General features: G+C 44.9%; 9 protein-coding genes across 9 annotated transcripts; 3 read left to right on the top strand and 6 right to left on the bottom strand.

The window, feature by feature from the left end:
- Nucleotides 1-210: 210 nt before the first annotated feature.
- On the bottom strand, nt 211-1,555 carry V1513DRAFT_435922 (HAD-like domain-containing protein). Its single transcript, XM_066896699.1, has 2 exons — nt 1,382-1,555; nt 211-1,325 (listed from the first exon to the last, which is right to left on the bottom strand). Exons 1-2 carry the CDS (start codon nt 1,449-1,451, stop codon nt 484-486), a joined length of 912 nt encoding a protein of 303 aa, XP_066756065.1. The 5' UTR covers nt 1,452-1,555; the 3' UTR covers nt 211-483.
- A 4,946-nt stretch (nt 1,556-6,501) lies between these two features.
- Nucleotides 6,502-8,595, top strand: V1513DRAFT_435913 (uncharacterized protein). The gene is made up of 6 exons (XM_066896698.1): nt 6,502-7,118; nt 7,175-7,601; nt 7,683-7,986; nt 8,045-8,086; nt 8,140-8,209; nt 8,264-8,595. The coding sequence occupies exons 1-6, from the start codon at nt 6,817-6,819 to the stop codon at nt 8,364-8,366; spliced, it is 1,248 nt and encodes a 415-aa protein (XP_066756064.1). The 5' UTR covers nt 6,502-6,816; the 3' UTR covers nt 8,367-8,595.
- Nucleotides 8,596-10,470, top strand: V1513DRAFT_435906 (Spermidine/spermine synthase). Its single transcript, XM_066896697.1, has 6 exons — nt 8,596-8,785; nt 8,908-9,091; nt 9,142-9,289; nt 9,340-9,577; nt 9,710-9,785; nt 9,841-10,470. The coding sequence occupies exons 1-6, from the start codon at nt 8,743-8,745 to the stop codon at nt 10,046-10,048; spliced, it is 897 nt and encodes a 298-aa protein (XP_066756063.1). The 5' UTR covers nt 8,596-8,742; the 3' UTR covers nt 10,049-10,470.
- On the bottom strand, nt 10,361-11,724 carry V1513DRAFT_435903 (band 7 family-domain-containing protein). Its single transcript, XM_066896696.1, has 3 exons — nt 11,573-11,724; nt 11,254-11,438; nt 10,361-11,172 (listed from the first exon to the last, which is right to left on the bottom strand). The coding sequence occupies exons 1-3, from the start codon at nt 11,601-11,603 to the stop codon at nt 10,549-10,551; spliced, it is 840 nt and encodes a 279-aa protein (XP_066756062.1). The 5' UTR covers nt 11,604-11,724; the 3' UTR covers nt 10,361-10,548.
- Nucleotides 11,725-11,859: 135 nt separating this feature from the next.
- Nucleotides 11,860-12,804, top strand: V1513DRAFT_461741 (cytochrome b-c1 complex subunit 8). Its single transcript, XM_066899904.1, has 4 exons — nt 11,860-12,112; nt 12,173-12,190; nt 12,302-12,461; nt 12,535-12,804. The coding sequence occupies exons 1-4, from the start codon at nt 12,064-12,066 to the stop codon at nt 12,587-12,589; spliced, it is 282 nt and encodes a 93-aa protein (XP_066756061.1). The 5' UTR covers nt 11,860-12,063; the 3' UTR covers nt 12,590-12,804.
- Nucleotides 12,805-13,016: 212 nt separating this feature from the next.
- Nucleotides 13,017-15,128, bottom strand: V1513DRAFT_435896 (ATP-NAD kinase-like domain-containing protein). The gene is made up of 4 exons (XM_066896695.1): nt 14,739-15,128; nt 14,626-14,665; nt 13,953-14,574; nt 13,017-13,895 (listed from the first exon to the last, which is right to left on the bottom strand). The coding sequence occupies exons 1-4, from the start codon at nt 15,023-15,025 to the stop codon at nt 13,345-13,347; spliced, it is 1,500 nt and encodes a 499-aa protein (XP_066756060.1). The 5' UTR covers nt 15,026-15,128; the 3' UTR covers nt 13,017-13,344.
- Nucleotides 15,129-16,047: 919 nt separating this feature from the next.
- Nucleotides 16,048-17,282, bottom strand: V1513DRAFT_456153 (putative reticulon-like protein RtnA variant; the record flags this gene model as incomplete). Its single annotated transcript, XM_066899556.1, has 6 exons — nt 16,048-16,310; nt 16,358-16,427; nt 16,489-16,633; nt 16,691-16,748; nt 16,815-16,976; nt 17,222-17,282. 6 exons carry the CDS (start codon nt 17,280-17,282, stop codon nt 16,048-16,050), a joined length of 759 nt encoding a protein of 252 aa, XP_066756059.1.
- Nucleotides 17,283-18,103: 821 nt separating this feature from the next.
- V1513DRAFT_422550 (fork head domain-containing protein) lies at nt 18,104-20,196 on the bottom strand (the record flags this gene model as incomplete). The annotated part of the gene is made up of 4 exons (XM_066895984.1): nt 18,104-18,112; nt 18,167-19,827; nt 19,886-20,039; nt 20,098-20,196. 4 exons carry the CDS (start codon nt 20,194-20,196, stop codon nt 18,104-18,106), a joined length of 1,923 nt encoding a protein of 640 aa, XP_066756058.1.
- A 995-nt stretch (nt 20,197-21,191) lies between these two features.
- Nucleotides 21,192-25,516, bottom strand: V1513DRAFT_422549 (DNA topoisomerase; the record flags this gene model as incomplete). Its single annotated transcript, XM_066895983.1, has 5 exons — nt 21,192-22,919; nt 22,976-23,522; nt 23,572-24,738; nt 24,791-25,383; nt 25,445-25,516. The coding sequence occupies 5 exons, from the start codon at nt 25,514-25,516 to the stop codon at nt 21,192-21,194; spliced, it is 4,107 nt and encodes a 1,368-aa protein (XP_066756057.1).
- Between the last annotated feature and the right edge of the window lie 404 nt (nt 25,517-25,920).

The raw sequence follows: 25,920 nt of genomic DNA, 5'->3' as shown, positions 1-25,920 counted from the left end.
CGATACGGCCAGCAAAAGCAATGTGGTACAGTTGGGGCAAGGGTTGTATTTACAAGTACAACGGAAGACATTCTTCCGGCTGGTGGCAACTTTAATCAACATGAAACGTCAATTGATTGGCAAGAATTTTATGATGAAACAAGGGGTAATAATTGACAGAAATGTTGCGGTTTCTTCTGGCAGCAATACAATTTACGAGGAACATTGCGATGTAAACATGAGGTTCATCTGCATTTATTTACTGTGTGGTCCTGTTGACCATAAAGCATTCAATAATGATATTGTATCCAGCTAGCATATAAGCACCCCACACAACGCTCTATAACATATACAATGTGTGAACCCATAAACAAGAAAACAAGACGAACACCGAATCCCATAACTTAAACCATAACCCATATTGATCCCAAATACCCGAGTAAAAATGTGTACGTGAAGAAACGAGCAATGTCTATAATGCGGAAATAGGAACCTCACAAATGTCTATTGTGCAATGGTGATTCCTTTGTTGAAACGAGCACTTATTGGGGACATATGACCCTTCTCGGTGCGACGAGATTTTCGGGTGTCGATGGCCGAGCCGAAGAACTTCTGCTTGCCGAGTGACGATGGCTGCGGTGTTCGGTTGTGGGGTTTCTTGTATCGTTCGAGGTCACCAGAGTCGAGGATTCGCAAAACCTCCCGCTCAATGTCGGCAAAAGAGTCGAAGGGGATGTACTCGATATTGTGCTCCTTACAATACTCCTCAAGTCTGAGTCCGGTTCGGGCGAAGAGAACATCTGCCTCTCGAGCGGCAGGAAGGTCGGAAACGCCGTCACCAACGAAGATTATCAACGGATTTCTGTTTCCAGGAAGTTGTTTTCGGAGATGAGCTCGGCATTCCTTGACGGACAGGGACTTGTCATGCCCGAGCTGAGAATCATGTCGCCAGATTGGCTTCCACTCTGAACCGTCCGCAGAAATCTCGGCCGCGTTGGAGATGATGTCAATTCGCTTGGAGGCGTGGTGACCAAGAAACTCGTTGAGGACACCTCGGAGGACAGGCTCCAGGCCAGCAGATATGACGTTGAAAGCAACACCTTCACGGATGCAAAAGTCGTGGAAGTCAGCAAAGTCAGGATCGATCACGAGATGCTCCTTCATTGCCTTCATGGATTCGTCGAATGGAACGTTCAAACTTCCCCACATCTCCTCGGAGACATCGCGGAAACTTCGTTCTCCAGTGTGGATTTGCTCGTCTAGCCGCTGGCGGTGCTCGGTACCACAGCCATGGCGGTCGAAGAGTATGTGACCAGTATCTTGCATGAAGATAGTGCCGTCGAAATCTGTACGGGCTATTAGTATCGGCTGGTCAATGGCGACATGATAAATCAAGACATACCTGAAAAGATAGCGACATCCTTGCGAGTAGGAAAGATCTTAGCAACGGAATTGGAGTATAATGGAGCCATGATGACTAGTAGGTAAGATGATAACACTTGATAGAATGCGTATCAAAGAAGTGAAGTATTGTGGCCACAATTTAAGATGTGGAGAATGAGTGAAAGACAAATAGGGGGGGGAACAAGGAGGGGGCGACTAGTATTTATAATTGTAATACGGGTGGCGGCAGAAACCGCCTGGGGGGATCCCACGAAGAGAGACGGACAGACGATGGAGACAAGGCAGGCTTGAGAGACCGACGCCCGACTCGGGCGAGGAACGTTAGAACACGAAGCTTGACTGGCGTGGTACCCCACAACGCGTTTGTTCGGTCGTGAGATTGCTCCCAATGACGGCGTGTTTTCGTTTGTGAGTACCCGTACCTATTTGTGACCCATGTTCTGTGATCCGCACCTTGTTGCGCCTCTCCTGTTCGGGCTAGGTCCTCTATCGCTAACGCACGGTACCTGCATCTACCTTGCCGCGCGGGTAGATCATTTTTTCTGACCCATTTGCTGCTATTGCAGTATAACTGTTCCATAATATGATCTGCATGAGTACATAGTGTAGTAATTATCTCGAAAAGCAGATATATATTATAAAGAATGCCATAAAGCTAGGCACATTGCTTTTAGCAGAGCTACATGATTGTATTTTCCTGAAATAACCTCTCTCTCTGCAATGCACAGCACGAGTCAGAAAGAATTACACAACTGTGAAATATCCTGACCTGTGTTTAACACAGTCGGCAAGGCCGGCAGGCTTTGCGCTAGAGCTAACTAGTGCTAGCGCAAACGTTCTAAGTTTACTTGGTAGCAGCGAGTTGGATGGATCGCGAATGTTCTTTTCCAAAGGCGCTAGCTTGTTCGGGCAAGTCTGCCAGTGTGTGACGGGCCCACGGCGCGCTACCGCTTCGGGTAACCCTTACAGGATCGCCACCTGCGGGTGTGGCACAATGTGGCACAATATTTGTCGTGTGAGCGGCAAGTATCATATACGATCGTCCTTGCTAATCTCTACCGAATACGGTAGTACCCCCCCTCCCTTTCGCCGTCAACAGAGCGACGTCATCGTCTTGATTGAACGGCTTGTGATCGATAAGTCGTCCCGACCATTTTTCGTACCCAGTCTCATTTGTGTCCGCGAGCAGCTCACAGCTCACAGTAATTACTATATTCAATACAAAAACAGTTGTCTAGCTAGAAATTACGTAGTTTATAGTGCAGTTTTAGTATATTCTGCCGATCTCGTCGTCACTCAACTCGTGCCCTTTTGATGCTTAAACTTTCAAGACTGCTGATTCGCCACTGCCATGTTCACATCTAATGTAACTAACTAGCCTGCCAGTACTAGCCAGTCTGATAACTTGAAACTATCGTCGGACATTTTCCGAAAATCACGGCGTGGCCACATCCATATGGTTGACAGCGTGGGCCGGAGCCCTCGGTGTTCGAGCGATGTTCGTCTCAAGTTTTGTACTGGCCCACTCCGAACAGCCCGAGCTGTTTTCGTGCAGGCTATCGATTATTAGGTAGCTGCAGCTACGATATGACGGGTCGCAAGGTCTGATAGGCCAGTCGAAGATTGTGCTGAGCGACAAGTTAGTCATTAACGATCATCGAAATCTGTTACGCTAGCATAATAATTGTACCAATCGTGGACTACGCGCGTGAATGCTGGTGGGAAATCCATACACAGCGCGATGGCTCGTCCTTGGCTATCTCTCTGCAACCAGTACAGTATATTCGAGTCAATCCCCTCCATCTACTGTCTGTTTAAACATCACATGGCATCCACATCCTGGTAACAACGGCGTGACAGGCCTTCTGGAGAGGTCTCGGGTCTCTAAACACTTTGCGATCTTGCGACTCGTGCTCCTAGCGTATTGCGATTTTCGTCTCGAGGAACTTGCGGAATGATTTTGACGGGCGTTTTACGCGTGACAGGTTCCGTTCGACGTCATTGTCGACTGACAATAAAGGTCTGAGGCAAATGTTCTCTGCAATTGTGATAGATTTTTCTATGGCGAGACATAGGTCAGCTGCCATTACTGCCAATGTGCGTCATTCAGCAGTTCTTCCTAACTCTAATACTTCGTGATTCTGTTTGATATTGCGCGGATTGTCGCTGCTGGCCATGACGGTCGAAGGCAATGACCTCTCTGAAGATGCTGTGACGTAACGCATTATGCTGTTTGTCGGTTTAGCCTCGTCGGCGTCGCACAAGAATGATGAAGACTGTGCCAGATGATTCACTGACTGCCAGGGTTTATGGGCGCCTCTTAGTAGCCGACAATAAGAGATGTTTGACAACGCATCTTCTTGCGCCGTTGTCTTCAGAATTGGTTAACTTTTACTAAAGAAACACCACAGTTTATCCCTGGCTGCAATTATATGTGGCAGGGGGAGACTTGCGAGTTGCGACACTCATCAAGCTTTCCGTTCCCAGTCTCTAGCTGACAAGAAATTCGAGGTGAGAAGGATAAATGTTATTAATGCTGTGTATGTAAACAACATTGAATACAACAATAATGAAACCAAAATCAAATCAAAAACTTTAACTCCTTGCAGAGTATAGGCATTGCATCTTTTCCTAATATGACCACGACTAGATGAAACAGGCGAATTTTTGGGGCATTCATCACCTTGCCGTTGCTGCCTATAATTAAATGATGCAGGGAAATATCTGGGATAACACAGCTTTAATTTACAAATTAGCGTTCTCCGATCGGCCCGAACTATAGTTTGCGCCTTGATAGTAGTACTCCTTTCTCGAGGCGGCGCAAGCCATAAGATCAATTTGCAAAGTAAAATTCTCCGGATAATAAAATTGCACTGACTACCTAAGGCGGTTCAGAAGGTCAGTAGGCTTTATTTTGCCAGTACTTCAGGTAATAATTATGACAACGGCTGCATGCCTGGATTGTGCCTCGACCTTCTGAGAAAGCATCCGTAAGGCTGTGTGCCGAGGTGACCTGCGCTGACGTCATAGAACCCTATGTATTCTGAAAGTTTAAATGAAGGCAGCGCAGATGGCAAAGAACCGCGACGATACACGGGCGACGCGCGAAAACATCAGACGTAATTTGATTGATCCTTGGGATATTCTAGGCGTGCAGTGCTGATGTGGAGATGTGGTTGTATGGAGAATTGAGAGCAACGACGTCATTATTTCTCTGAGCTGGCAACGTCGCCAGGGGAGATGAGGTAGTAGCCCGGATTCTGAATTGTTCATAACGGACTGAACATCAGCTCGCAGCAAGTGTCGGAGTGGATAGCACCGAATTAAATGCACAGTGACGATAGTATGAATTACGCGTTAGACAGAAAACTCGTATATACACATCTTGATGCACAGCCTGATGATGCTAAGACAAACATTATCTTCTACCAACACGCAAGCCCTTACATGGTTGCCCTCGTAAATTATCGTTTGCGTCGTCACCGGTTGACAGGTTCGCCTTTAGGAAGACACGACTCGAGGCGGGTTGTCGCCTGGGCATTCTAGTCGAAACGTTGACGTCGTATTAATCGCTCCATGGTTTTTGACTTAGATTTCCACGGGAACCCTCCCAGGCATTCTTTGGCTGCGATAGCGAGGCCGCCAAAAACCGGGTACGGACGTCTGTGCGTCTTTCCGCTGGATACTGAACTTTGGTTGGCACTCGGGTCAGATGCTTAAACTGTGAGCATATTGCCACAATTTTGCCCCAATTAAGGCATAATATTGGCTGTAGATGGCGTGGTGCAACTTTGTTGATGACCTTAGGACTCGCAGGCAGTGCTGCAGACCAAATTTATTCCGTATCTGATTTGATTGCTTAGCTCCTGCCCTTTCATCAATTGTGTCCGTCGCAGATAAATGCAGTAACTTCACATGAAACGTCATTGCATTTGCATGTTTCCACAGTCCAGAACTCCCCTTACTATTATCCATGCTTTAATCTATCATTTTTTTTATTTTTTTATTTTTTTTTAATTTTTCTAGGTATAATTTTAGTGAGGACCTCGAGGATTTCGATACTGTCATGGACTTGTTTTGTGCAGATCGTTCCACTCCTAGAACTCTGTTCAGGTAATCAAAAGACGCTAGCCCGGCGCGTCCTCGAGATAACTTGGTAGTCGCTGAAACGGGTTAGTGTGGTTCTTCACCTGATACATTTCTTGATCTGGATTAGCCTATTGATAACTAAGGTTTGTGAGTAATCACGCTTGTGATCTGTGACCCAATTGCAGGTCGCTAATCCGGTTTAGGTTAGTTGTTATACTCAAAACATGAGGCCGGCGCCTGACTCGACTAGCATTATTATTCTTGTATCATGTCGGTCCTTTGTAATTTCAAGGGAGGACTTTATGCTAGTTGCGGCTATTCCTTGGGATGCTGGTGATGGCTATTGCACGTTTCCAAAGCGTTCTTCTGTGCAGAATATCTGGACGCGATTTTACTAGGAGCAAACTATTTGGATTGTTTCCATGTGTTACTGGCATGAGGACAACTATCTCGTGGTTTGAATGACAGACGAAGATGGTTAAGGTGCATGTATCACTACGTGTCGAAGCTAGTCGATCCGCAAGACAGCAGATCTGATCGCTGCTGAAGGTTGTGATAGTGAAGACTGCGTTGCGTTGTGCATGATGAGAGATATTTCGTTTGTATATTACTGCGACAACGACAACGCGTGGAGCACGGCTTATTACGTGCCAATATGTGTTACGAAGAAGTTTCCTCCATAACAGTCAGACATATGAACCCGAATAATGAGCAATAAAAAGTTATGCAATTTCCGTCCGTTGACCTGTATGCGTAACGTGCGCACACAGCTACAAACCCGGAGATGTGCACGCGCTTTGTTAGGTCTACACAATCAGACGGCATAATGTTGTTCGACCGGATCCGATGAATGATCTAAGCGGATGGAAAACATATCATTTGCTAATTTCAGAAAAGTCATTTTAGAATGTATAATGACTGCGGGAGCAGCACGACATATATATTATATCTATAGACTAATTTATATAAAATGTCCCGTTGGGAGTTAAGACTCGACGATCGAAGTTATGTGCCACTTCCCCGCTTCGACAATAATAGCCCAACCATAGAATTGTACAGGCCGTAGGAAAGACACACAAAAACATTCAGCTTCTATAGTTGCTCCATAGGCATATTGGGTATTTCCAGTTTGTCTACTAGATCACTGTCCCTGGCTCCGTCACACAAACTCTACAACGTAGTGTGTGTGGGGTGAGTTTCAAGAGTTTTTGCATCCAGTCGATTCAACTCCCAGCACGAAAACATTCAAGCAGATATCTGAGACACATCTCATTCAAAAGCATTTTCCGCACCCACCCTCCAAGTTAGATATCGAAGACATTTCTTTACATCTACGGCTTAGTAATGACTCTAGTTTCCAAATTACCACATAGAATTGCCGGACCGAGCAGTGTTTATAACTTAGCGCGTTACTCACGGTCACAGAAGAAAGTCAACCTCAATCGGACATTCGCGAACAGTGCGAACTCAACACCACTTTTAAAAACACCATTGTATGATCTCCATCTCGCGCATGGCGCATCAATGCATCCGTTTGCTGGCTTCAGCATGCCAATCACTTACGAGACACAGTCGATCATTGAGTCGAACAAATGGGTTCGAAGCCAAGCTGGATTATTTGACGTGTCCCATATGGTTCAACATATGTGAGTCCTGCCAACAGCTTGAGCAGGTATGATATTCAGAGTGCTAAAATTTGCAGATTTACTGGAAAAGACGTGACCGCGTTCTTGGAACGCATAACGCCGACAGATGTGAGGGAACTGGCTCCAAACAGTGGCGTATACTCGATGTTCTTGAACAACAACGGCGGTATCGTCGACGATATAATCATCACGAAGCACACGGACGATAGATACTACATTGTTACCAACGCGGCGTGTCGTGCCGGTGACCTTGCGTTTTTAGAGGAACAGAAGAAGCTGCACGGCCTATCGGACATCAGTCACGAGATCTTAGAGGAGTGGGGTTTACTCGCCTTACAAGGTCCGCGAGCAGCGGAGGCCCTGCAAGGCATGACGGACTTTGATCTTACGCAGCTGAAGTTTGGCAATGCTGGGCTGGTACCGTTTAAAGGCAGCAAGTACTGGGTCTCGCGCAGCGGATATACTGGCGAGGATGGTTTTGAGGTATATTTTCTTCATCCAAATGCTTCGACCTCTCTTCGTCCTGTTGGCAGTTCTCATTAACCTTACTGCCTCATGTTATAGATCTCGGTACCAAAAGAGGAAACGCTGAATTTTGCAGAACACCTTCTTGGAGAATCCAACTCAGTTGTTAAATTAGCTGGGCTCGGTGTCCGTGACACGTTGCGGCTGGAGGCAGGTTTGTGTCTGTATAGTCAGGACCTAGATGAAACCACAACGCCAATACAAGCTTCACTGTCGTGGGTCGTTGGTAAGAGAAGGAGACTCGAAGGTGGTTTCAATGGATACGAAGTTATTGCCGAGGAATTGAAGAATGGAACCAGCAGACGACGTGTTGGGTTCCTGAGCGATGGGCCACCTGCGAGAGGTAAGTTACGTCATACATATTCCCTTGACTGACATTGGATGCTAATAAATAATGTCAGAGGGTTCAAAGATTTATGAAGAAACTGGTGTGAAATTAATAGGTATATGTCCATCTGCAAAGCTGTTGAAGTTTGCTCACACACGAGTACTCCAGGAGTTGTTACATCAGGATTACCCTCACATACAGTGGGCAGAAATATTGCCATGGGATATATTGAGAAATCGTAAGTTAATTTGTTCTGTTGATCGACCAGGTACTATTACTGAGGATGTTACAGATTCATGAAACGAGGCACTGAGGTTTTGTTTGACATCAGATCCAGGAAACGGCCAGGCACTGTCGCCAAAATGCCTTTTGTGCCGACAAAGTACTACCGCTAAATATCTTGTTAAGGTAATAGACGTAAAAACTAGGCTACGTATTTTATGTAGATGTTTGCTGTTACCTGCGAAGCTGAGACATGCAGAGAAATTTCTAAACCAGCAACATGCGTCAAAGTAATCTTCAAATGTCATATAAATTAGCATCTAATATCGCAATTCTCATCCCTTATACGGATTGCTCGATTTTTCACATGTCAATTCGGCTCCTTCAGAAGCACGATCACAACGGCCTGTGCCATGTACAAAAATCTGCCTCACAAAAATTGAGTTGGAAATTTTCTTCCCAACCAAGTTCCTTGTCCAACCAAATTTTCCGAGCTATCTCAACCGTTCGCATCACTTACCTTTCTATAATTTTCGCACCGAGATAACAATGTCAGGAGAATCCGGGGAGCTCACACACTATACTGTTAAAGGTGCGTTCTTTTTTTCACTGGCGTCGAGACCGAATCGGGTTTGGTGTTCCGACTTGGCTCAGTTGAACACGGAGTGGACGACACAAAGCGCAATAACAAGCTAACACTTTTGGACTTAACAGACGGATGGTTCCGTGAAGTTTCGGATGAGTTGTGGCCTGGTCAGGCTATGACTCTTCGTGTCAACCAGATTTTACACGTCGAGAAATCGAAGTACCAGGATGTTCTCGTTTTCGAGAGTTCCAATTACGGCAACGTCCTTGTCCTCGATGGTGTTATCCAGGCTACTGAGCGCGATGAGTTTGCGTATGTCACTTTGTATCTCTTGTAGATGATCATTGCTAACATTGTTTTAGTTACCAGGAGATGATCACTCATCTCGCCATGTTCAACCACCCCAACCCGAAGAGGGTCCTAGTTATTGGTGGTGGTGACGGAGGTGTCCTTCGCGAGATCGTCAAACACGAGAGTGTCGAGGAGGCGATTCTCTGCGATATCGACGAGGTGCGTTATATCGGCCGCGACTTATACGAACCCAGATCTAACGGTTCTAGTGCGTCATCCGCGTATCCAAGAAATACCTGCCTTCCATGGCCGTTGGCTTCCAGCATCCCAAGGTTAAGGTCTTTGTCGAGGACGGTTTCAAGTTCCTTGCCGCATACAAGAACTACTTTGACGTCATCATTACCGATTCCTCCGACCCTGAGGGTCCAGCGGAGTCACTCTTCCAGAAGCCATACTATGAGCTCTTGAACGACGCTCTTACCGAGAAGGGTGTCATTACTACGCAAGGTTGTGCTGTGCTGTTTCTTTAGTTCTTTACTTCCATGATAAAGGAGTACCCCATACTGAATTCTTTCTTGTGCTGTTTGTTCAGGCATTTGTTTTAGTGTGAGTCTTTGCTAATCCCTTGTTTTACTCTAGCCGAGAACATTTGGCTCCACATGCCATTGATCCGGGACTTGAAGAAAGCCTGCTCTGAGGTTTTCCCCGTTGCCGAGTACGTATCTGCTCGCCCAATGCTTTAATCGTCACCGAAAAACTAACTGATTCAGGTACGCGTACACCACCATTCCCACATACCCGTCCGGACAGATCGGCTTCATGGTCTGTAGCAAGGACGCCGAGTGTAAAGTTGACACTCCTACTCGTGTGGCCGATACCGAGAAGGAGAAGGAGCTGTTCAGATATTACAATGCTGCGATCCATAAGGCTTCGTTCGTCCTGCCCACCTGGGGCCGAACTTTCCTCAGTTCGAAGTAAATCTCAAATAGCGTCAGACAACTGTTTCAAAGTTGCGAAGTAAATAAACCTCCACCGTACGATAAAAACAAAAGATATTGCAGAATAGTGTTTCTTGATTGCGTTGCTCTAATTGTATTGCAGTTCCAGAGGTGCTCGTTTTATCGTACTCTCAGATGTTACCTAAGTTTTCATTTCATAATTATTCTCGGTATTATGTTGTCATTAATTTTGTGATCTGTGATTTCAGCAGACTACAAGTTTTGTATTGATACGGAAGTCGTGAATGGAGAACGGGATAGGCTGTGAAAGTCGTTTGCATGTACTATTATAGCATTGTGAATTTTCGCGAGAACAAATAATTATTATTGACATCCAAATTTGCAACGTGAAAGTGGCAAAATGGCTTGTACTTCTGCCGGCAAACACAGCGAATACATGGATAGAGGAGATTATGCACAAGACAACAATCGTAACCGATAACCTTCAATATACTACAATATTACCCTTCATAATGACATCTACCTTCCAATATTCAACAGGAACGCATTGCTGCCATGTTGACCATCCTCACCACCAGGAACGTATGTCACATTAGGCGCAGCGGCAAGAGTGTGGGCAATTTCCTTCGACGCCTCAATCCGTCTAATTAGCAACAATCCGTCGCCGGCTTTCTCAAGCGCTTTTGAAATGGTCTCGGCAGCTTCGGCTTCTCCCTCCGCGCGAATAACAGCCGCTTGCCGCTCTTGCTCCGCCTTCTCGACGATAAAGCGCGCACGCTCTGCATCCTGCTGCGCAATCTGTTTCTCCTCAACCGCTTTAGTGAATTCTTTTCCGAACGTCATGTGCGTTATCGACACGTCCTCGAGTGCAATATTGAACTCATTTGCACGCTTAACGAGCTCGTCCCGAATTCTGGATGACACGATTTCTCGCTGAGTGATAAGTTCGGCGGCGTCAAATTGCGCGACGATAGCTTTGAGGACTTCGTTGCCGATAGAAGGGAGTACTCGCTCGTCGTAGTCGAGACCCAGATTCTGGTAGATTAAAGGCAAGTGCTGGACGACTGGTCTATGAAGCACACGTAAAGTCAGGGAGACCATTTGCAAATCTTTACTGCCAGTTGTCGTTGAGATATTGCGAGGCTGACCAATATTAGCATGCGCCGGATTCATGCGAAGTTAAGATCCGGATCACTCCCGCACCAATATGGAGAAGAGACTTACAGTTGTCCGGACATCCATAATAACAGCTTTCTGTAGCCATGGAATCAAGAAATGTGTGCCTTCGCTGACAACCTCCTGCTTGACACCGACAAATCTGTCGAAGATCACGGCGCGACTGCCGCCCTTGACGTCGTACATTGCCGACTGAGCGACAGTCACTCCAATCGCTGCGGGTACAGCTAAGCCTACATAAATAAAGAAGCAATTAATTTTCAATTGATGGGATAGATTGAGCATAATGCAGCGCATCAAGGTAGATCACGAAGTGTGGTCAGGATCGAATAAGAATGCACACACAACGATAGCAAAGATAACTTACGGTATATCCAAGTTAGTGCTCGAACAGACATTTGTATTAATATTTCGATCTCGGAGTCGTTAACCGATACTGGAGTCCCTTGTAGATCTAGTAAGAGGGGCACGACTACCACCAGCACGAAATCTTAAAATTCGCCATGGTGGTTAGTCGATGGTTGTGTCCACACTGTGTCACCCAATATTCCTTAAGCCTCAAAATTACGCCGGAACCATGCCCGTCATGCGTAAACGTCAGCGCTAAGAGACAGTTAACTGCCCGGCCGACGGCCAATGAACGTGAGGTAAAAACATCGGAGAGCGAGCATCGCCGGAGCAACTTCACGACAGTGACTTTTTGGATTTCAGGTGGTGAACTGGATATCCAACTTCAAAGTCGAAATTTTTTATACATAAGGTATGTTTGGTCTAACCGTATCTTGCAAAATTTCCTTAGTCAGAGAAGAAGAACTTGAGAAGAATAGAGTGCTAAAGATAGGTAGTTACTGATTCACAATGGCCGGTGGTGGACAACACGGATACATGGGAGGGTGGGGTGATAAGGGTATGTTGCAAATTCTAATGACTGTAAAATGATAGTAGTTTCTAATCTATAATTATGTAGTCGGCGCTAAGCAGAGAGGTAATACTCCATTTTGCCGGATTTAGTCTATGTCCAGCTGGATCTATACATAACCAGAAGCTTCCTATAATAGAGGTTGCAATGACACATATTCTAATGATTGTCATATAGGTATTATCACTTACTCCGTCTCCCCCTATGCTCAGAAGCCGTTTGCTGGTGCCCTTCACAACGCTATCTTCAACACATTTCGCAGAGTGTCGTCCCAAGCTTTCTACGTTGTGTTGCCCGCTGGTCTTCTCATCTATGTCGTCAATTCCGCTAAGCAGAAGTATGATTGGATATTGTCCCTATCGCAGGGAATGTAATTGGCACATTGTTATACTAAGACTAACGCGATTTAGAAACGCGTACTTGTACAGCAAGGCCGGCCGCGAGGATTTGGAAGCGTTGATGTAATTTCTCTCTCTAACAGTTCGTCCGATCAATGCATTACTGTGGTATAATATTTCCGGCAGGTTTTATTTATCGGAAGTCGCGGAGTGTGAAAAGTTCGGGTTGACATATCTATACGATAAAGCCTATGTGTGTGATGAAGGCAATTGAGACCCGCGGTGTTTATTGGATTACCTTTATGCATGTGTTTTCAATGAATAGATAAATCTGATTGGAATATTCGTTTCAACTAAGTGCTGATGCAAAGAGTTGCATTGAGGCTCGACACCATTGCGTTGCCAGATTTAATCTGGATTATGTAGAATGTAGAATATTAACCGTATTATTTGCGTCAAATGAATCTGCACGGCGAACAATTATTCCTGTGTGATATCTATTTTTGTACTTAAGCAATAAATTCCTAAGTACTATCTATAAGTAACTAATGCGATACAGCATATAATCCCTTGTATTCGATATGCCGTTGTATATAAATGAATCAGCCCTTATATACGTACACATATATACAAAGCAAGCATTATAATCCAAATCTAATATTCGCAAAAATAACAAATACTCCCTTTTGCCACAAACAATTATAAACCTCGCTCCATAAGTTCAGTTACATTTAAAAGAAACAAGCAAAACGAAACACTAATAAATGCGCCAAAATCTCCTCTGTAAACCAAGTATATTGAAATGCTCTATGCTAGCCGATGACCAGACAAATATATATAATATCCAAGCGATGCAAAATGAGCCACTCTAGATGTCTCAATTTATTTTGGGGAACCGTTTAAAATTAAAAATGAAAAACCTTTATGCAAAGGACTCGACGAGCCTGTCGTCACCGCAGACTGCGGTGCGCTACCAAAACTACTTAACATAGTGCTCGAAGAACTGGTGCTGAAGAACGCACTGTCGTCAATGTCCCACTCTTCTTCCTCTTGGGACGGAATTCTTGACTCGTCTCTATCCGTGTCGACATAATCCGTGAACGGTTTCTGTTGCTCTCTAACATTCCATTTCAGTGTCCTGCTGACACTTTCAATGTAGTCCATAGTGCTTGCCGAAACTGTGGGAAATGGATACTGCGACGCCGTGACAGTAACGTAATCGCCTGATCGTAGCTCTACCCGATGCCGACCGTCAAAGGATGCCCAAGCAGTATTTCTGGCATTCCGTGGCACGCTGACCTTGAGAAGCATTGAATCTGGTAATAGCATGGGGCGGAACGAAAGAGTGTGTGGGCAAATCGGTGTAACTGAGATAGCGGGGATTTCCGGGTGCACTAGAGAACCACCAGCGGACAATGAATACGCGGTCGACCCTAGGCAGAGTTAGCACACTTTACCTTGTCATTAACGAAAAAAAAAGAGCCACAAACCAGTCGGAGTCGATAAAATCAGTCCGTCTGCTTGTACCATAGTCAAGAGATTGTTGTCCCCATATAGTTCCAACATGGAAATCCATGGACTTGGTCCTCGGTCTACAACTATCTCGTTTATGACTTCATGCACTTCGCTCTGATGACCGCCTTTAAACACCGTACATGTGAACCGCATACGTAGGTTCACTTTAATGCCATCATCGAACACTCTATTTAGATGCGCCTGGTAGTCTTGGAACTGGAAATTAGTCAAAAATCCCAGCGACCCCAGACTGAACGCCAGCACTGGAGGTACAATTCTTTGGAAGAGCCATGATGTATATAGGACGGTACCATCGCCACCAAGTGTCAAGACCAGATCAAATAAATCGGGCATCGTATTTGTCAGCTCGGGCGTCCAATACCTTAAACGGCTTTCAAACTTGTCATTCTCATCCAACAGCCTGTCTGCATTAAACCTCTTTGATAAACGTAATTTCGCATCGACATAAACGTTAACTTCTCGAGTAAGCATGAGCCATTGCGCAAGCTGCCGAGTCAAACTGATTAAACTATTGTCTCTGGCCTTGGTCACTATAAGCACTGACCGCACATTAATATTGATCGTCGCTTGTCCGATCTAGTATATTTATTAGTCTCATCAACATCACTACCACAAATTAATACGCACTCTCTTTGCTAGTTCCCGAACTCCAGTAGCTGTTTGTACTCTACACGAAGACACCGAGCAGTTAGCTTACGAGGCACTTCGATGCAGACGATGTCAGCAGAATTCTCACATACAAACTCGAATGCGAGATGCGGTCAAAATTGTCAGACGAAATCTCCTTTAGGACTTTCGCGACATCGACGGCATCGTCAAATCTGCTATGAACAAAGCAAGGCTTGCGAAAGTAGTCATGCAGACCTGATAAAGCGCTCCTCCTGGTGGTAGCACTAATGGAGGGCGAGGGCGAAACGGATCCAACGGGATTACCTGGTGCCTGGACAGGCAGGGATATGCCATTCTTCACTGCGGAAAGTACTGCAGACATGCCGTTACTGTCTATTGATTGTCGCGCCATGAGCATAGTTGTGCAATTGAAAGAGCGGAGTGGGCTGGCGTCCGTATATGAGCTCGCCTCTTGTTCGAAAGTCAACAGGTCTAGAAGCCAGGCCCAGGCACGCCGCCCGCCGCCAGCGAACAAAAAGATAGGCTAACTGGCCGTGTTCTTTGTGCCGGGAGCCGCAGGGGCGACGTGGATTGCTCGAGACTAACCCAGTTATGCCGCATTATTAACTATCTTCGCACGTCTGGGGATGTAAACGTCACTTCATTGGATTCCATTTAAACTTGCCCCTGGCCTAGATTGTGATTCAAAATAGCATAATGCACAATGTCTATTATTTCCGTATTCTACGCAATATAAATGCTTCGTTTGAATGTTTTCCACGATATACAGTCGTAATCATTACATGTCAATCGACAATCGGGTCAGACTAGTCATCTGTCAACAGTCTCCATATAGTGTGGAATATTTGATAACTTTGTCTTCCGATGACGATGGCTATATTTCGGTTCGGAGTTTCCCTTGACCATCGTACCCTCTGCCACGTGCAATTCCTGAGTATTTGTTTCGAAAGGCGATGATCTATCTGTCAGAGAGTGGACCTCAGGTTTGAATATTTAAGACAATAAATCAGTGTCTGCCCGCGACAATATATAACTTATAATATCAGTCTGGGTGTTATAACAATTCATTCGTACATATAAACTCTCTCAAAACGATCTCAAAAGCCTATATATGAGCCTCAAAAGATTTACAGTGCAAATGGTAACAGCTGCAACATTATAACGCGAAAAGGAACAATCATAGCACAATTTGTAGCACATTTAGCGCGCACGTACCATAGCATGACCGTAGAAAACAGTCTTATAGCATATAGTATAATAATAAACTCGCGAGAAGCATTTCAGGACCGGAAATAGAAAACAAGGCACTCCGAAATCTTCTTGCATTCGCCCACGACACCAATTCTTCTATACCGCAACAACACCGTCATCGCCATTATCTCCAAGCCAATGGTCATTCATTACTGCGTTAGCTGCACCTTACTCTGCAGCAACTGCCACGGCAGGGGTGGAAGGCTCAGCAGCCGGGACCGGAGGAAGATTTCGCTTGTATCCGATCTTGTCGAGAGCTTGATCGAAATATCCTTTAGCGATACCTGCGGCCTTGCCCAAATGCTCATTAGCCTGCACCTTAAGCTCACTAATCTTCTTGTCAATGATCTTGTTAGTGGCAGCAACCTGAGCATCAATCTCTTTCTGGAACTTGAGGTAGACTGGAGGCGTTGCGAACGCCACGGTGACACCTAACTCGATTAGTTTTTCCATCTAGCCATAGCAGTTGGGCACTTACCAACGACAGCTAAAGTCCACAGCGAAACGAAGTTGACGAGGAAATAAGTGAAATACGAGACAACAAATGCCTAAGAAACCAATTATTAACCTCGCGACAGCTAGCCGGACCTAACGATATGAATAGCTTACAAAGACTGTCAATGGAAAGTTCTCAACAAATACTATCTGCTGGAACTCAACCAGCAAAAAGTTCACGAGAACAGTGAACTCATTGAAAAGCGGATCGACAATATCCTTTGAAATGACAAAGTAGTTACCACTCCCACGGAAAGAGCTTCACAATGACGTTAGTTTGTAGTTTCTAACTGGAATCCAAACTGAGGAGACACACCTCACGAAACCAGGACCGCCCTTGATCGTTCGTCCAGCAAATTCGACAGCAATAGCAGCTATTATTCACCCTCATTAGAATCCATAGCCAAATACCAACAACATACCATTGATTGTCTACATACTGCCCAAGGCGATATAAGCAAAGTTGAAAAATAGCTTCACAACGTTGACATATTTGAAGAGGTAAAGAGCAAACAATGCTCCAGCGAATGAACCGCCAGAGACATATAAATTCTTCCAGGTAAGAAGATCATAAATGCAAGCCTTGTATTTCGCAAATTGAGCTATGATCCAGTTAGTCCTCATCCGGATTATCGAAAGTTCGACTCTTCACAAGAGGAAGCAGAAGAGGGAGTCCATGTGATCGCTGCTTCGAAAACGCGAGAGCAATATCACAAAAATAAATCCATCTGCAGTATAGAAATTAAAACCATCCTCATCAATGATTTTCACGTTATACTGGGAAAAGGCGGTCGCATGACTGCATAATCCCTTCGGAACAAAAGTCGTTTGAAGATCAACTACTTACACGTACGAGACACCGCTGAAGATGAAGGTACAGAAGAAGAAGTAGGGACAGAGTCTGACATATTGACTGATTCTAAACTTCAAATGCTGGGAATATCAAAATGGATGTTTTGGGTTCGTGTTATGGGATACGATCTACCGGCAGACGACCAGCTTCCAGTATTCGAATCGCACATATGACGACGATTGCCGGCCACAGGAACGCTCTGCTGACGCGAAATACATGGAATCTTACGTCAGCACATTCGTTCGGACTACAAACAATACTTACGTCATTTAACTTCTCTTGCAGCGTTAGGTTAATCCGACGGCATAAAATACTAACGCTGTTCGATGATCTCACTCAGAATGATAAAAACAGATATGATGTTAATTATCGATGATCAGCCAGGACTACCACGTGAACGCCAGCTGGCCCAAGCAGAAGATAAGGAAGCATTATTCTTCCACCTTGCATCCGCCGATGCATGGCTCTAACAATAATCTTTCCTGCACAATAAATATACTAGATATAATATCACACTAAAATTCCAATATACAATATCCATCCGATTATACACTATAATACAACGCGATAAACTCACCACTGCCGCCTGCCAATCCTGTCATTCCAATGTAAATATTACGCAACTGCGGGAGCATATTTACACAATAGATAATAGCCGCTTTTATGAATTACATTTCAATGAGTCAGGTAGCAATCGACCGATCCAAGACTGATAGTACAGTAGCAACAACGAACAAAGGCAACGAAGTCCGAGGAATGAATTGACGGACTAATCGAACAACAGATTCCGAAGCTCAAAAAAGTACAGGCAAACCAAGGATAATTCATCATTCGATGCTTTCGCCGGATGTACTGCTTCTCCATTTACCTATTTGTTTAAACCCTCTATAATTGAAGTCAGCTATGAACACTCCTGTGCAAAAGTCGATTCAATATCACCTGCCTTGCCAAATCCACGCCTTGTAAATCTCCGAGACCTTCATCCGTGGAAGCCACATTTGCAGTCGGCGCAGCAACCACATCGAAGATAGCGCCGTTACCGTTCGCAGCCGTTTGTGGTGACGTTTGTCGTGACTGCGTCCGCTCCTGATGACGAGTATTATACGGATTAGGAGTCTGGTTCTGTGCTGACGATTGCTCGTTTGCAGCGACGGGCGGACTTGAGAACTTTGTAGGCGAATATTCGGACGGCTTCGCTGGCGTCGACGAGAGTTGCATGAACCTCCAGAATGGCGCAGGAGAGCTATTTGGCAAATACGATGAGGGTAGTTGTTGTTGGGCGGATGATGGAAGAGCAAGGGAAAGAGCGTCGGATTGCCGATTTACTATGGGTGTTTTATTTGTGCTGTTGCCGCGTAAACCCACCGAGATCGGACTACCGGCTGTCGGGGCGGGAAGGATACTGCCTGGTCCTTCGTTAGCGTTAGATGCTCCAGCCGACCCCCTTATTGAGCTGGATTCATGACGATGGATAGTGGAGAGCTTTTCTGGCGAATATGCGAGCATGCTATTCATATTCCTCCTGTTCGGCGAGGGCGTGATCGTTCCTGATGAATGAAAAGAACTCTTATTTCTTAGACTCGATGTTATCCCTATATCATCATCCTCGCCATAATCCTCTGAGATAAAACTCTTATACTTCCGACCATTTCTAGTCGCTAAATTGGAAGGGGGTGGTAGTGAGGTAGCGGAAGATTCGAATGAAGCAGTATGTTTACCTGGTGTTTGTTTTGGGGGGGTAGTCGTGGCTTCAATCTGGTTGCTGCTTGAAGGCGCAGATTGGAACATCGCCGCCCCCCTCCGACGAGAAAGTTCTTTGTCTGCGAGCTTCCGGATGTACTCATCGCGATAATCAGGATTGATCTGCCATTTCATCCCTTTTCCTGGTTCGTCCGTAGCACGAGGCACTTTCTGGAACGCCTTGTTCAGTGAGAGATTGTGACGAATAGAATTCTGCCACCCGGACTTAGCGTGACGATAGAACGAATAGTGGTCGGATATCCAGGCGTAGATTGAAGCGAGAGTAAGTTTGCCCTCCGGACTGGAGAGAATAGCCTGTGAGATCATCGTTGCATAACTATACGGCGGCTTAATATCTTTAGCTTCGTCCAAGCTGAGATCGTTGTATGTGTTGTCGATAGTCTCAACCCCTCGAACTTGTGGTTTAGTAATAATAGCAACACCTTTTGGATATGCAACCGACGAATTTTGAACAGGTATATTTGACGCAATCATTTCCTGATCTTCAAACTCATCTAGTCCATCACCTTCACCATTATCAAGTTCCGGGACTTGGTCCGGCAGTACAAACATCATTTGCACCCCACCAATGTCAAGAATATTTCCACTATGTAGTTCAACGGTTTTGCCATCCTTGTACAACCTGCCATCGATCTTGACACCGTTGCGCCCAGTGATTGAGATAACCCACGACCGGCTGTTGAGGTCATATCGAACAAGAGCATGCCGCCGACTGACGACCTTAGCAGGACCCAGATCTATATCGATCCGTTCCGACGTATCCTCAAGACCGGAGACAGGTTCTGAAAATCTGCCAATAGTCACCCGAAGCTCTCGAACATAATACGTCCAAGTGGATCCTTTGACTAATGTTAGTCACTAATTCAAGGTAAAAAACCTGAGCTAGAAACTACACACCTGCTAGTTTGGCATAGGCTTGAACTTCTGTATTTGAATTCTTATCATTCGCATAATCTATGGCGACCTGCACTCGATGCCGCGGCATCGAAAGTTTCTGTATAATGCTATTTAAACTATCGGCTGCTGCTATGGGTTCATCATCGGCATAAACCTACCATTGCATTAGACTTCTTAACTCAAACAGAATTTCTGCAAACAAACCTCAGTACCTTTCGTTTCTTATTCCTCTTGCTTAGGGAATCTATCGGCGCACTGAGTGCCGTTTCCTCATGACGGCCATGTCGCAATCTCTTCAAAGGTGACGACATGATCTAGATTCATATTTGATTAGAAAGCGTTCTCAACAAAAACGACCGTAATATAGACGAGAATGTGGCTGCACTTCTTTTGTTGACATACACCTTGGCCAAACAATAATTCACCACCGTCCCCCATAATCTGCAACCATCAAATAAAACCATAACTTTCACCGTCTCTTCAGAGACTCACATAGCTGTTTTAAAACAGTTCAGATGATTAAAACATGGTAGTACTCAAAGCTACCCCAGTCAATGACTTAACAACAAACAAATGTCCCCTCCCCACACAATAATCCACCTGTCCGCATCCATCAAAGAAATACTACCTTACCGGTTATAAATAAATTCGCACCCAATGACAGCGACAGTTAATCAGTTTCTTTTGTCACAAATACAGGCTACACGATGCTGACAATGCAGTGTTGTTATCTGCAAAAATAGTCGCCTGCGCTCCAGATGGCGAAAAATACCCCGATACAAGGAATGCACGTGTCGAACTGAAAAATTTATTCGGCAGTACTGAGTGCAGTGATGTTGTGAACAGATGAATATAGGGAAATAAGCAGACTGCGAAAAATCCGGAGGCGAAATTATGTGTAGCTTTCTCTCGCGGAATGTGTGAAGTGGACCAAAACTCTGATGCTGTGTAAATAATTCGTGTACTCCTTTTTCTGGAGATATGTGCACAGAACAGAAGTGAAAACAAACAAAAAGTGCACGCCGACAAAATCGCCAGTAAACAAACCAGCCGTGAATTTGTCACCTGACTAGAGTGGATATTAGGGTTTCTCATCAACCTACGATCTATACTTACACAGAGATTCATGTTCCTTAGTTCACTCATATCACGACTTGAATTGTAAATGACAAGGTTTTGACTCGAGGTAAATATACAAAATAGCGATGATATCCATAACAAGTATTGCAAAACTAAATAATTATCCACCATTACAAAAAAGCATGCTCTTCAAGCGTTGAAAATATCTATCTCTAGCTGAACTAGTCTATTTTAGAAGCTTGCGTTGCTTCGACTTTTTAGGTTGAGCGAGTGGGGCCACACTGTTTCTGTTGATTTCATCCTGCTCCAAGAATTGTTTCCATCCCTTCTCGAACTCGTCAAGATCGTGATTCCACATTTCCTTCGCGGATTTTTTCAACAACGTATTGAGCTCCTGCTCCCGTGCGTCTCTCTCACGGAGAAGCTTTTCATAACGTTCTCGAGTCAGCGACCAAATTGGCATACCGAGGAGATAATCATAAGATGACAAGTCAATGTTACTGCTCTCGTCCGCATCGCCATCGTCGGTAGTGTCCGGCAAAGCCTCATCCTCCTCCAGCGGACCGAACTTCTTCGCCTTCGAAATCGGAGGAAACTTCAACTTCTTGAGCTCCACAATAAGGTCGGCACGCTTTCGGTTGGAAACGCTCAGCTGCTTGTCAATAATTAGCTTAACGAAGCGAGCTTGGCTGGACAGTTTATCAAGTTGATCCGTCAAGACACTCCCCAGATGATCCTTGCGACGCTGATAGTATTCCAAACGCACATAGTAGAAATCCTTCAAGATATCTTCAACGTTCTCGTATTTTCGAATTCTGCCTGAGGCATCAAAGGCGACGATATTGTTCAAACTGATGGTGCTGCTTAGCTTGAATCTGTTGACCAGACCTTCATTTAACGCATTTCGCATTTCCTCGTCACTAAGCTGAACAACAAATTTAATATCCATGGTGTGCTGCTCTGTCATATCCTTAATCCAAGGTTTATTCTTCTCGGTTCCAGTCATACTGGCCAACAGGAACTCCTTCATCGTAGCTGTCCATTGACGTATAGGAAGCTCGGTGATCTCCACAGTATTCGCGTCGACTTGTCGAATCGTACCAGAGACCTTATATTTGTCAGGTGCAATGCGCTCCATTGTGCCATGCCAATTCCGGTACCAGGGGTCCATGGTAATAAGTTCCTCGTTCCTCATCATGCGACGGATATTATTGACAATGTCGACGGGATTGTAATTAGGAATAGAAGTACTCCATCCTGTACCAATACCGTCCGCGCCATTAACGAGGATCATTGGAAGGACAGGAAGATACCAATCCGGCTCAATCTTCTTGTCGTCATCAGTAAGATAGTTTAGGATAGGCTCATCATCCGCGTGAAATATTTTTCGTGTAAGTGGAGTAAGCTCAGTGAAAATGTACCTAGGAGCCGAAGCGTCCTTACCACCTGTCGCACGAGTACCGAAACAACCATTAGGGAGCAGTAAGTTCAAATTGTTACTTCCAACAAAATCCTGTGCCATACTGACAATAGTCTGAATCAGCGACTGTTCACCATGGTGGTACGCTGATTGCTCAGAAACATAGCCTGCAAGCTGAGCAACACGAATCTCTGTCTTCAAATTTCGCTTAAAACAGCCAAATAGCACCTTTCGCTGACCAGGTTTAAGACCGTCAAGAACTGAAGGGATAGATCGAATATTATCTGCCATACTGAATAAAATAAGCTCTTTATTGATGAAATCGGCGATAGGCACTTTCGGAAGGGTAGGGTCTAAATGCGTTCCAGGCTTGAACAATCGCAGCCATTCCTTTCGCTCATCTGCTTTCTTCTTGGAGAAAGCGAGATCTATTAGTTCACGATCACCGTTTTGAATAGCATGAAACTCTTTTAAATGACGATCAAGCTGCTGGAAGTATTCACGTCCTTCAGCTGAAGACGACGTACCAAGACCCTATAGAACTTAATAAAAGGCTCAAACTTATCAGGCAGTTAAACATAATGACATACTTTGTAGTATTTATGCTTCCAAATGCAATTTCCGCCTTCTGTCTCCTTCCAAAATTCATACTCAGGCATTGTATAGAACGGAATGATTGTCTTATGTTTGCCCTTCGTGACCGTAACCTTCACAATCGGGGTGATAAACTCGATCAAAAAGCCAGGAATATCAAGCAACCCAGGGAAGGTTGACTCCAAAAAATTGATAAGCAATCCCTTGATGTGACTACCGTCATGATCTTGATCGGTGAAGATCATCAAATGTCCATAACGAAGATCCTTGGTCGAGGTATAGTGCTTCTTGTGCTGGAGGCCCATGATCTGCTTGATGGCCTGAATTTCCGCGTTCTTCATGATCTGATCATGCGAAGCTTCACGGACATTGAGAAGCTTTCCTCGCAAGGGATAGACACCGTAATAATCACGGCCAACAACACTGAGACCAGCGACTGCAAGCGCCTTGGCGGAGTCACCCTCTGTCAAAATCAATGTACACTTGTGTCCCTCTTTAGTTCCCGCCTTGTTGGCATCGTCCAGCTTGACAAGTCCGGTGATTCTAAACACCATTAACTTTACAACCATCGATAACAATATGAATGACACACCTGTTACGCTTGGAACCATCTGTTTTTTTAAGTTCCTTATCAGCATTACGAGTAGCGATATCCATGATGTTGTCGATTATACTGGTTCTCTGAATCTTCTTGAAAAACTCGTCCGGTAGAATGCATTTCGATCCGAATGCTGCCGGTCGAGTAGTCAGCTGTTCTTTTGTCTGCGAAGTGAATGCCGGATTCTCGATCTGGCAGTTGACAAATAGAAAGATATTGTTGCGGATCTGCTGTGGTTTGACATTGCCACTCTTGTTCTTCTTTTTAATAGTCTCTGCCAGCTTGTTGACAATCTGATCGCAGACGTAGTTGACGTGAGTTCCGCCAGACGTTGTTGCAATCGAATTGACGAAGGACACCTGATTGAAACTACCATCCGAAACTGCAAATCCGATCTCCCATCTATCATTTATTATCTCTTGGATAACAACAGATTTGGGTCCCGCAGTTGCAACGATGTTAACTGCCGGCTTTTCAGCATCATCGCTATCAGACTCGGACTTGTTAATGGCAACCTCTTCTTTAGTAGTTACGTTCTCAGACAGAGCACTGACGTGCATCTCAATGTACTGCTTGAAGTTGCGAATCTTGAGTCGCTCGTTATTGAGATACACCTTGATGTTTCGCACCGATCCAGCTAAATCATACACGCGCCGCATCATGATGCCGATCAAGTCATCGTCAAGTTTGGTCATGCCGAAAAGTTTGAGATCAGGCTTGAAGGAAACCTTGGTGTATTCATCGCCTTTCGGATTCTCACTGATCTTGGGCTTGCCTACTTTGCCCATATTGCTGGTCCAGACTTGCTTGTACTTCTTCTTTGTGTTCTTGTCTGCGGTTTCCACGATAAACTCTGTGGAGAAAATGTTGCAAAGCTTCGCACCATAACCGTTTCGACCGCCAGTAACTTTTTTCTCGTCGTCATCGTAATTACTGGATGTTAATAGGTTGCCAAAAATGAGTTCCGGGATGTACATTTTTTCATTCTCGTGCATCTCTATGGGAATTCCGCGGCCGTTGTTGTAGATGACGATTTGAGTAGACTCCTTATCAATTGAGACCTTGAGTGTATCCATATTGGGGTCACGGACTTTGTTATCGGCAGCATTAACCAAGATCTCATCAAAAATCTTGTAAAGTCCAGGAACAAATCGAACACACCTATACTGTAATAGATTACATTTTCAAACGGTATTTTATTAGACAAACTTACTTGTATTCCATAGCATTGGAGTCCTTGTTGAAAGTCCACATCAACTTCTGATTGTATTCGATTGATCCAATGTAAGTGTCAGGACGTTTCAAGATATGCTCCAATTGAGTGAGCTTCTGGTAGGTCTCCGAGTTTGACTTGGACTTAGAGATCTCACTAGGGGACGCAGGCTTTGGGATCGCCGGAGAAGAAGATAACCTATCGAAGTCGACATCCATCTTCTTCGAGACTGCTGGTGATGAAAATAACAAACTCATTTCATTCTCCCTTGGCTTCAAAGGCTTAGATGTTGCCCGAGGCTTTGCGGCGGCTTTTGTGGCTTTCGTTGTAGATTGCGCTTTAGTAGCAGTGCCATCAGTGGTGGCCGCTGCCTTTTTGGTAACGCCCGTAGTTGTCGTCTTCGCAACTGAAGCTTTCTTCTCTACAGGCGCCTTCTTCGTGTTCGATGCTAACTTGGTCTTTTTAGGCGGCGTCATCTCGAAATCATCGTCGTCATCAGGCTCATCGAAGTCAAAAACGTCCGAAGAACCGTCAAATGTACGCTTCTTAGACGCAGTCGCGGCGGCTCGACGTGGTAAAGCCGTCTTTTTAATCTATCAACAGATCCATTAATATCTGTTTTAAGACACTATCAAGTCACTAAAGAGTACCTACCGAAATAGGAGAGTAATCGCCATCGTTCCAATCGTCTTCATCTGAGGAGAGCGAAATCACGTCGCGCGCCATTTCTTGATTCTTCTGCTCAGTTGTGAACAAACTGGCAGTGGGATGAATAAAGTGGCGGAAGAGTGCCCGCGGGATGTAATGAACAGAAGGGGTAAGCGGTGATAAAAATAAGTAGGACCTGATCTGCTGAGCGCGTTTGTTATGTTTACAGAATAGGTGGGTAAACAACGCCGTTGTATGTCCAAAACGCACTCGTGGTTGTGCCATAGGCACCCGAAGCCAATTTTATTTACTCGGTGCTCAGCCAAATCAAAAGACAGAACTAAACGATAATTGCCGGAATCATAATTCAAGACGATGTGACGTACCATCCAAAAGATAGCGGGCAAATCGTCCTAATATGAGCTTATTTGTTGATTGTCCAACTGAGTGATCAACACGATGCAGAACGACCAGAAAAGAAT

The sequence above is a fragment of the Lipomyces chichibuensis genome, assembly GCF_038497645.1.
Source record: "Lipomyces chichibuensis strain CBS 12929 unplaced genomic scaffold V1513scaffold_2, whole genome shotgun sequence".
NCBI classification, from domain to species: domain Eukaryota; kingdom Fungi; phylum Ascomycota; class Lipomycetes; order Lipomycetales; family Lipomycetaceae; genus Lipomyces; species Lipomyces chichibuensis.
The sequence above is the reverse complement of the archived record's forward strand: the minus strand, read 5'-3'. Positions and strand labels throughout refer to the sequence as shown.